The following is an 11,700-nucleotide window of genomic DNA, read 5'->3' as shown; positions in this document are numbered from 1 at the left end:
GAAATATCTCTTTCCAAACGTGAGGCTAAGCTTAACACTTTTTTACCATCTCCATAGAAAAAAAAAAAATTGCTCGCTTTAAAAAGAGAACATGAAAATTAGAACCGAGCTTTACGTTCCTCGATTTTGAATGTGAGACTGGTGGTCAAAGGGTTGACGTGTCCCGGCTCACACACATCCACCTGCAGGGCGAGGTTTATTGTCATACAAATGAGTCTGGGAGTGCAGCGGAGGGTGGAGTCTGTACCTGCGAGTGGTTCTACCTGTTCCACCTGCTCTGCGTCCTCCCAGCCCTCCTCTGGGTGTCAGCTGATGAGCAATCAGGAGTCCTGCTTCTTCTTTTTCCGGCCGTCTTCAAACAGGAGCTGCTCCTCTTCTTCCACAGCGAACAGAGATTTCTTTCCTCCCTTTCATTTTTCACCTTCATACAAAACCACGGAGGATACTTTTGTTTTCTCTTTCTTAATAAATACTCCTTTAAAAATTTGAAAGTGGCTTCTGGGTGTTTGTAAGGTGGAAGAGTGACCCATCGCCACTGAATGCAGCATGGGCTCAGATGATTCGTACAACTTTGTATTTAAAGGTAAGCCACGCTTAATTCAGCTGTAATCGTCGGAGAAGAAGGAAATTATTGTGCCGCATTTCTACACCCTGAAGACAAAGCTGATTTTATCTGTTTGCTGCTGCTGTTTCTAAGAAAATGGAGCGTAGATATAAGGAAGTGATTGCTTCCTGCCTACTTTGACTGAATGCTGTGACCTTTGACCTGCTAGATAAACATGAGTTCTCACACTCCCAGAGGAATAGTAACTCCCACTGTATCGTAGTGTTTCTTCCGAGAGCGGCAGTGATTTTCTACTTCCCTCATTCCAGACTGAACTCGCACTCAATGTGGATGTGCCACGTTGGTGTGATGTCACACAATCTGGCATCCAGTGAGTGCGACAGAAAGTCTATATATGTCAGACGAGATAAAGACTATCTGATCCATTTTGATTTCAGGAAACGTGCAGCTAAATCAATGTGATTAATTATTAATAAAACGGGCGTAATAGGAACTTCTTCACATGTGTCTGTGCAGTGGTTTTGATCGGGGAGTCCGGTGTGGGAAAGAGCAACCTCCTGTCCCGCTTCACCAAGAATGAGTTCCTGCACGACAGCCGCACCACCATCGGCGTGGAGTTCAGCACGAGGACCGTCCAGCTGGACAACTTCACCATCAAAGCTCAAATCTGGGACACAGCTGGGCTGGAGCGTTACAGGGCTATCACCTCAGCGTGGGTATACACACACACACACGCCCTCACACACACACCCGCGAGATTAATATTTGAGAAGTCAAAGGTACACACAGTAATCAAGTGATCAGTTAATTTGCGACTCACGTGAGTCGCTATTAGTGACCCCTCCCTTTTATTGCCAGCTGCACCTCTTCTGTTCTTATCACACCTTGCTAAAGTATCCACACCCTTATACTGTTCCACTCATTCTCTCAAAGTATTTTATATGATAGACCAACACAAAGTGAAAATGAAATGTGGTTCTCAAACTTTTTGGCATATAAAAATGTAAAAAAGAAAAAAAAAAGGTGTGCATTTATATTTGCCCCCCTCCCTTGAACTGAACAAACTTGGTAAATAGAGTCAATCTTTGTGTAAATTATTCCCTGGTTTAGTCTACATTCAAGACGCTTTGACCTGTAGAATACTGAATACTTCATTACCATGAAAAGCATCATGCTGAACTTTTCTTCCATAAGCACAGGGAATAATAACCAAACATAGACCTAGAGGAGGCTGAGCACAAATGCAAGCCACACTTTTCAGACTTTTATTTGTAAACAACTCTTAAAAACCGCACAGCTTTATCTTTTGTCTTGGCAATTATGCGTTACTATGCTTTGATATGTCATATAAAATCTGGTCAAAACACTCTGCTTTTTATATGATGAAATCTGAAAAGAGTGTGAATATTTACTGACTCAAGCAGTGATCAGTAAATAAAGAGTTTAAATAAGCAGTGTATTTAAACGCTGTTTCCTTCTGGTGCGTTCAGCTACTACAGAGGAGCGGTTGGAGCGTTGCTGGTGTACGACATCAGCAAACATCTGACGTACGAGAGCGCCGAGCGATGGCTGAAGGAGCTGTATGACCACGCAGACCCTCACATGGTGGTTATGCTGGTGGGCAACAAGAAGGACCTGGAGAGCCTCAGGACCGTTCCCACAGAGGAGGCCAAAGATTTTGCAGGTGAACTTAATTGCTTCCTTATGTGCTGAAAGGATTTCCCCTCAAGAATAAACCGATTTTCATCGTGTCGAATGTTTGCCGCACCATTCCAGATAAGAAAGGCCTCATGTTCATGGAGACGTCGGCGTTGGACTCCACAAACGTAGAAGCTGCTTTCAACGAAGTCCTTACAGGTAAGAAGAGACACAGCACCACTCTGGTTTACAGACAACTTCAAGGTGCCACCCTAAATGCTTGATCTCCCCAGCGATCCATAAGAAGGTGGCCAGCAGAGAGGTGACCCGCGGCTCCATCAGCGCAGTGACCCTTTCCAGTCCGCTGGGGCTGACAAGAGAGGCCCAGGAAGAGCGGAAAGGCTGCTGCAAGAGTTCCTGATGGACTGATATGTGTTGAACCAACACCATGCTTGACTGAAGTTAAAGCCCTCAGCCTCTCTTTCAGTCCGACGAGCGAGGCAGCGCAGTCTGTCGGAAACCTTTTTAAATATAAACTGTACAGTTTGTAGGTCATTGATTTAGTGCTCAGGCATCGAGTGAATCCGTCTTTTATAGTCATGTTTTATATAGAATATTTCTTCAGAGCAGAAGGTGGGTGGGAAAATTTCTACTTTAGATAGTTGTGTTTTTCGTTCTCTTCATGGTTTAAGAGATGCTTTGCAAAGTCGTGTTTTGTTTTTGTAAGCGGGAGAATTTTGACTTGGAATAAATTATTTAAATGTTCGTGTTTCCATGTTGGAATTATTTACACATTCTCCAGGCTGGATGAGTTAGGGTGCCATACAACAACGATGGTGCTTAAACTAATTAAGATTGCAACCGCTGACTCTTGTGTCACTGGATACCAGTGGACTAAAAGAAATGTGTTTAGTTTAGGCAAAAAGTGTGGAAAAATGTGAATTATTTTTGTTTGAAGAGCTTTAGTGACGTCTATGTTGGTCAAAGAAACTCAAAATGTGTCTTAAATGAAAGCCAAGTGGACCCATTTTAAGATGATACCAAGCACTACATTATAGGGCTTTGACAAATATCTAAACCAGACATATTCCAACCTCAAAAAACAGAATTTATCTGAAGGCGTTGTTAACTTCATGAACTGATAGCTATGACTAACCACTTTGGAAGCGCTATTATGCCAAAATATCATCCAGACATATATGTTTTCAAAATTGATTTTTAGTTTTACCACCCTGAGATGGACCAAATTGTGAAGTGTTGGTCTCTGGCTCATAGATTAAATGTGGTTAATGTGCTAACTGAGGTTCAGCAGCAGGACTACACCTCAACCGCACCTCAGATCATCTGCTAAGCCTACTTACAGCTAGCTTAGCCATCAACACTTTGCCCTGCACCCCACCCTTTCTCATCCATTTATCCTTACCACATCCCTGCTGTTTGTAAATCTCTTGCTCCATCCACCACTTGGAAACGGTGATGAGGGCTACTTAAACTCTTAAATTGCACCTGACTTGGAGGTGTCAGTCCAGCTGAGGTGATTCAGGAACCTGATTGGTTCCCTTCTGGGTGCCTCCATGTGGATGTTTTGAGGGCACATCCAGCATTGGCTGGCTGGTAAGGACGAACATCATGGTTTCCTTCCTTAGCCTTCTCACAACCCGATCCTGCTTGGATGGATGTAAGATTCATGTGGCCAATTTAAAGTTATAGTGCATGTCAGTGAATTAGAATATGATCAAAGCTGAAATTTCTAAAAGTTCAATTTAAAAAAATAATAAAAATCATAATTCAGTTTTGGAGACAATTAAAGCAAAAAATTGTCATCAATGCGTTGATGCAGATCAAGATTTTAGTAGCTGTAAAATCCTGTTATTGGGTTACAGCTACTAAAATAACTGCAACCCAAATGCCTGTGTGTGACGACTTTATATTTTGAATTGAATTACTGAAACTTTTACATTGTTTCTAATTAATCGAGATTCGTCTTACACTAATTTAAATAAAATTAAACCGTTTTATTTAAAGGCATCACTAACATGACAGAGGCTGCTTAGTATTTGAAAGTGTTGTGTCGCCTTGCAGTCTGCAGGTGGCGGTACCGATATAACTTTTGATTGATGCCAGACAAGAAGAAAATGAAAAGCTCAACCTTATTTCTTTTCCTCAGTATATCTCATTTAGCTAATTGCTTGCTAAGCTTTAATTAGTGGTCACCTTGTTACTTTTTGGCGTTAGCATCTTTCTGTTTCCTCTAACTTCCTCAAACTTTGTTCGAGATACACAATGTCTTAATGGTAGTGACACGATGACTGTTTCCCCCCCTCAAAATATCAAATCCATTCATATACAGTATGCTTTGATGTATTATGTGTGTGTGGTGATTTTATACATCTGCACACTGTGGATGTGACCACGCAGGCTCATATGGCACAACTGAGAGAATATAAATCTGCAGCAGCAGAGTTTAATGGTATTCTGGACAGTCAGAGCCCCTATCTCTGGCTCACAGATGTTCACGTGAAGCTTTGCTGTGGTATCAGTGTGTCTGCATGGACGAGGGAGAATCCTCTGATGGTTTTGTCACAGTGAAATGACCACAAATGCACAGTTTTTATTAATTTTCTCTAATGAAAATATGATAAGAAGGCTCTGCTGAAGGCAGTAAATGTTTAATTATATTCTGTAAAGAAAGACTTTTTTTTTTTATGGCCTTGGAGGGAAGAGACATCTGGAGTAATAATCCATGCAGGTTGAGAGTGTGGTCATGAAATCTCTAAATCTTTATCTTTGCAAGCCTCGGGGTTGGAGATGTGTTTTGCAAAAGAAAGTTTGATTTTCTTAGCACTTCTCAGGTTTCAACAAATTGATCCTGATGTGTGGATGCATTTTTGACTTTGCCTCAAAGCCAATCAACACACAGAGGTTGGGAAGATTCTGTGCCTACGTGTGACAGCTGCTACCTCCATGCTGTTAGACATGTGTACCTTGTAAAAAGTGAATCTTAGACTGGGACTCAAATGTCAGAGATCTGTCACCTCTGACCCCAACGCGGATCTGTTTATCTACCGTTTAAAATTCCTCCGCCTCCCAGCGCTTGGTTTCTCTGGAGGGATTACAGTCTTATCTTTCAAGAATTTGCAGCTGCAGTGCCAGATCTGCAGGGGTTCAATTGTGATATTTTTATTTTCTGGGAAATTTGACCCTGTGGAAAAAGGATCCTCTAACGGTGCTGCTTTCTGAATTAGCTGCCCCTGTTGGTTTCACTGAGCTCAGTATTTGTTGTTTATTTCTACTTCCTGTGTTTGTCCTTACAAGAGATTATCTCAAAAGTATTTACAACTCTTCTATTATCTTCACATTTTGTCGTATTACATCCACAAACTTCAGTGTATATTTCATGCTACAGACCAACACAAAATATTTCAGAATTGTGAAGTGGAGGGAAATGTGTGCATGGTTTTCAAACATTTTTGCAGATAATAATCTGAAAAGTGTGGCCTGTGTTTCTAATTCATCCAGATATCTACACCTGGAGATTGAAGTTCTTGCACATTTCTTTTGTAAAATAACTCAACCTGTTCCAGATCAGATGGAGAGCATCTGTGAAGATCAGTTTTGGCTGACATTTGGATATGCTTTGATCTAAATCATTAGATTGCAGGTTTGACTTTCAGTCTAGGTCTAATGTCCTGCGGGACGGTGAACCTCTGCCTGAGACTCAGGTGTCTGTATATTAAGTGACATCTAGAGAAAATTAGTTGCTCTAGATTCTATTTAGGGGTAACAGTAAAAAGGACAGAGCACAACAGCATACTAAACCTTTCTAATTTTTGATTCACAGCATTGTAAAGCAAACAGACACTCCCTAGATTTAGCTATGATTTGACAGATGGCAGCCATATTAAATTTTAACGTCATACTTTGCAAAAAAAAAAAAAGGATTCAGAAGGCATTTCAAAAGATTTTTTTAAAATTCAGAACCAATCTTTTTTCTTTCAGTGGGAAGCACATACATTTTTTTTTCCATATATTATCTGTGGGGGTGTTTGGATTATAATATTATATATATAATATTTTTACCCTTTTTATCCCTATTTTTTGTTTGGGCACAAGATTTAAACTATGTTTGTGTTATGAAATGTTCATTGCACGACAACCTTAAGATTGAAAACAAAAATATTAAATGATCCAGCTACCTTCATTTTAGACAGAAAACTGAGAACTATGTCTACTACTGCTAACCCTATATATTAATCCTTATTTATTTCAAACATTTATACATTATCATCTGCATTCGGATACACAAAATTAAGTAAAAATGTAGAATATAGTTCTAAGTAAATCATAGTTATATTAACAAATTAATGTCAGATGCAAGTAGCTATCATGCAGCCTGTTGCTTAATATTAATGTTGCTTATAGCTTTCCATCAGTCAGACTGGATGAAGGGCACTGTAAAACATCAATACAGGTGGGAGAGGGAGGATGTTGTTCAGTATCTTTGAAATCTCAATAAAAAGACTTTACACCATAGTATCAAAATGATGAAAAACTTTTATAGTCTTGAGATCTGGATCCATCTTTATCCTTATAACCAGAAGCCCTTAGCCCGCTTCAAACTGAGGAAAAAATGAACTAATAAACGACTGTCGTAAGAGAAGTAATTATGAGCTGATGAGAATATTTTAAAGAAAACAGTGGGAACGCATTTTGAAACATGCTAAAATATTCAGTGTGACTTAAAGCAGCTAAAAAAGCAGCATTTCACAAATGTACATCATCCACCCCAAACACCAGGAACATGACCCTTTAAACGTCCAGATGGGATGGAATGAGGTTAGTCTGGCCATCCTTGTGTTCAAACCAGACGCCGGGCAAGTTTAGTCCAGAGATGTGGCAAACAAACTAATCAGATGAAAATGTTAAATTTTTCTGTAATTGCTGAGAGGCCAGGCAGCTGCGACTGTGAATTACTACAATCTGTAGTGATTACCAAACTGCACAGAACACCTGCACGCTAGCCAAACAGAGTGTTGCTTTTTCCTCGACCTAGAGGTCACCGTTTCACTCAGACAAATATGCTTAAGGATCAAGTAGAGACTGACAGGTGTAGCTTGCCACACTGCGTCCAACTGTTTCAAGGCTCCAGCTATGATCGTAAACACACGAAGGAAACCAAAGTCCAAGCATCGGCGCACAACAGCAGCTATCCTCCTTCATCTGTCAGAGCATGGCAGCTAAACATTGCTGATTTTTCAAATTTCCACCTCAGCTCACAGACATAGAGCCAAAGTCATTGCTCGCTGATCGCCATGGCGATGTTGTTATGGCGACTAATCAAAGAAGAGGTGAGCTGTGTGTTCAGATTGTAACACTGCCCAAAAAATAACATGCAAAGCAGCGACGGAAACAGCAGACAAGCAGAGACTAACACAAGTCATAGACTGAGGATGAAATGTTGAGTGTGTGTTTATCGCTCTTGCATGAAAACTGAAAACTGTTTAGTCTCAGCTCTCAGCTTGTTTTAACATTAAAATGTGCTCAAACCAGTTTTCATAACAGTTTGTTTGTACATTTGCCTGCCATCGTGTGTTTAGCTGAATCACCCCGCTCCTCACAGCATACAGCCACACTCAAGTTAATTAACTCCTTTTGAAATCGTGTTGTTTCGTATTAGAGCCTGCTATGCACTGCTGTTCACATTCGCAGCCCTGCTGATGTCACATGGCTCTGAAACAAGTTTCAATCAGACGTGTTGTTGATGAGCCACAGATGTGACAGACTCAGTCTTCGTCTGTTTTACGTAACGTCGCTTGTATCTGTGACAGCCATGGCGGTTACCTGTGAGATTCTGATGCAACATGGCCGCATGCATACCCCATGTCCATCGTGGTGGCTGAAGGACGTAACTTAACTCAAGTTCTTCACATCATCACAGAATAATGTTTTTATAGATGCAGAGATAACCAAAGGGTAGTTTATACCAACCCCCGTTATTATTAATTATTATTATTATTATTATTATTATTATTATTATTATCTCCATTTGTTCCCACTGTTGAATAGCTAAGCGCCAGAACTGTAGCACAGCTAGGTATGACAGGAAGTTGGAAAAGGTGGATTTTTATCCCCTCCTGTCCGTTCGCTCATTTTTTAACTTTCACTATACAGTAACCATTTGAGCAGATGTTATTGCTTGATTAAAGTATACAAACATCATAAAAATGGCATTGAAACTATTTTACATGTCCTTTTTTTCACCACACAATAAAAAGAAATGAGCTGAAGTTTACACTTTCCTAGATGACTGTTGCTGTTTCTCCATGAGCAATAATACCTGTAAAGTAAGAGGAACATATATATCTTTTGGGCTGTAATCATTAATGTTGACAGTAATTGTTTCTATCATATATGAAATATTAATTAGATTTTTTTTTTTGTCTTGTGTAGCTGCTGTATAGCTTTAAGCTCCCCCCTTTCCCTAATTCATTTCTCTTGGTAGTTAAACATTTTAAGAAATTATGGTGATCAGTATCCAAAAGAATGGCCACATCTCATGAGTAGCAACATTTAAGTGACTGGGCTGGTCATTTAGTTCCTTTGCCAATTTGCTCCTTGGTTGTTTGGATTGTTTCATGCCTTTCTTTGTGGAGTTCAAAATGGATTCTCCTGTGATTTGCCGTTTTTGTCTCGACCACTACATGCATCGGTTCTTACCCGCCAGGGTGTTGTTACAGATCCACTTTGACAACCAGTGATTGAAAGTAATGTTCTTATTGTCTGATGAAAGGAAGAGGTGGTTTTATAATGTTAATAAATGATAACCACCTGCTAGTGTTTACTTCTGATTGTGAACTTCCATGTTTTATGAGAATCAGCTGGCCCGAAAGAAGATCCGAACCACAATAAATGGAACTAAAAGACAATGCAAAGGTTTCAGAGAATTATGTACTGCAAATCAGTTAACATATGTGTGACATTTTAATAATTTCTTGTCTATTTACCTCCACAATTCATAAAGTCTGAATACTTTGATACTTGACTACAGAGAAAACTAAACAAATGTACATAAATCTGAAACAGAATTAAATGGAAGCAGGATGGGAGGAATTGGCAACAGATTGGAAGTAAGAGTGTCACTGGGTGAACTGACATGGTTCTGATCATCACTTGGACCGGTTCTGTGATGTTGTGTTTCTCATAGGCCTAGGAACTCTCTGAACCACTGCTCTTTTTGCATTTGTTACGGCTGTGTCCATGACTCCTTTTTTATGTGTTCTGGTAGTTGTTGCATTTTGACCTTCACTGCAGACGATATTTTCAATATTTTCTGAACAGAGTTGATCACCAGCCACGTAGATTTCCTTTGGGAATCATAAACTGCACCCCAGAGCTCCCAAATGAATGTCTCTTAAGGCCAAAATCTGCAGGAGAAACTTTTCATCTTCTCCTTCACAAGAAGGAGGGGAAGGGCAGTAATACCCCACGCCATCCATGCAGTGCTCTGCTTTTTGTCAAAAGAAGCGCAAAGGCGCCTGGCAATACATTAAGAGAAAAAATTGGTGTGTTATGCACTTTATGAGCAAATATTTCCAAGTCTGTCTAATACCCCTCAACGTTTGTTCCATGCAGTTCACGGAGGAGGTGCAGTCCAGACAAAATGCCTTTGTCTAGATGCCACATTTGCAGAAGATGTTGTTTCACTGATGTGAACTCACTGAGAGGCAGCATGCGTGTGTGTGCGTGCGGGTGTGTGTGTGTGTGTGGGGGTGTGCGTGCGGGTGTGGGGGTGGGTGGGGGTGTGTGTGTTTGGGAAAATAGCAGGTGTTACACTGACAGCCTTAGCGAGATAAGTCTCCTTGGAGTTTGGTATTGTGGGAAAACACATGTTGTCCACATTCTTGTGAGAGTTTGAGGACAAGAGGTTTAACTGAGGCCATGTTGCCAAAAGAGACATTACATATGGACTTTTTCCGTGTGCATGTACAAGTCCAGATGAGTTTCTGAAGCCATTACTGCATGCATCCTGTCCAGTTTCCTCTGTATGCTGCGAATGCCACAGGATGAATCTAAAAATACCACGGGCCCAAGAGGAAAAAAAGAGAAGATGGGAAAATCATTTACACAAGTGCAAGATGAACAAACAGTAATCTGGAAGCAAGGGCTGCAAACTCTCAGTGCCACAGACTAATTTATTTTTTAAAGTATTCCTCTAATAAACAAAGTCAAACAGATTTAATTCTGTGAGGAGGATTGTTGCACTGTTGCATCACCTTATGTGCAAATAGGATGTGATTGTCCAAGAAAACTGAAAGTGACTGGAAGTGGTTGGTGGGGAAGTGGAGCTGAGATAAAAATAATAAAAAAAACATATCCTGTTTTTAATGATGATACAAAGTTTCTCTCTGTCAATTTCAATAACAACAATAAAAAGACTCAAAAAACAAAGGCTTATGGTAAATGTTTTTGTTATTATGTTATGCCATCCTCAATTTCTAGTTATTTATTTATTCATCATTAATTTGAATTTTACCTTTTATTTATTTATCTATTTAGTTGTTTCATATTTTGAACATTTCTGATGGAAGGCTGTTGTACAACCCTGAGAAGGACAAAGGTTCGGACTCAATTTGTTGGTCAATATTAATTCAATCTGTTTTTCCATCTAATATGAAACTCTTTACAAATATTTTTTCATCTACTTCATGGCATGCCTTTGATCGTTTTTGATGGCCGTTCGCTCTTTTTATGCTGGGGCCCCTTTCAAAATGAAGACAAGAAACCACATGGTTGGCCCAGTGAATCTAGGAAACCTGCAGCATCAAAACAGCATCTAGCACAGCCCAATTGATATGGACGGTGGAAAAATGAGAGCAAGATAAATCATTTCAAACATGTTCCACCTTAATTTAACCTATGTCAAGTACAACTCAGCTTTAACACCAAACTGATTTAATCCAGGCAGGAAATAGTAATAAAAAAGCATGATAGTGTTTGAGGGTCTCACCTGCACACAGACCTCTTCCCACCCAATAAACTCTAATATCTGTCAGATACTCTTGCTGAGCACTTTATAAATTTTAATCTTCTTCTAGTAAAGACATACTTTTGTGGATTGTGGGTATCCTGTGGGCCATTTCCATGCTGAAAGATAAGCATTTGTCAGATTTTCAACAGAAGCCGACAAAAACGGACAAGATTGACTGATATTTGTTTAAACGTCCATTTCCAGCTGAAGAAAAACAGTCCCCAAGCATGATGCCTCTTCCACCATGCTTCAGTCTGAGTATGACAATAACTGTCTCTCTAAACATATAATGTGTTGGAGCCCTTTTAACTCTGCAGAGGGTTTTTCTGTGAGATGTGATGAAGACAACTTTATTAAAAGAGAACTTGGGCCGTTATACTTATTTTTATAAATATAAACTTGTGATGTCAGTTATTTAAACTCTGTAAAAGAAAGGGACATAGTCACACTTTTTGTTTTGGGGTGTGTG

At 39.8% G+C, this 11,700-nt stretch overlaps 1 protein-coding gene across 1 annotated transcript; it reads left to right on the top strand.

Moving 5' to 3' along the window:
• Nucleotides 1-311: 311 nt before the first annotated feature.
• LOC116731208 (ras-related protein Rab-25-like) lies at nucleotides 312-2,968 on the top strand. Its single transcript, XM_032580832.1, has 5 exons — nucleotides 312-583; nucleotides 1,082-1,277; nucleotides 2,056-2,249; nucleotides 2,342-2,422; nucleotides 2,497-2,968. The coding sequence occupies exons 1-5, from the start codon at nucleotides 547-549 to the stop codon at nucleotides 2,622-2,624; spliced, it is 636 nt and encodes a 211-aa protein (XP_032436723.1). The 5' UTR covers nucleotides 312-546; the 3' UTR covers nucleotides 2,625-2,968.
• Nucleotides 2,969-11,700: the final 8,732 nt, after the last annotated feature.

The sequence above is a fragment of the Xiphophorus hellerii genome, chromosome 13 (genome assembly GCF_003331165.1).
Source record: "Xiphophorus hellerii strain 12219 chromosome 13, Xiphophorus_hellerii-4.1, whole genome shotgun sequence".
NCBI classification, from domain to species: domain Eukaryota; kingdom Metazoa; phylum Chordata; class Actinopteri; order Cyprinodontiformes; family Poeciliidae; genus Xiphophorus; species Xiphophorus hellerii.
The sequence above is the reverse complement of the archived record's forward strand: the minus strand, read 5'-3'. Positions and strand labels throughout refer to the sequence as shown.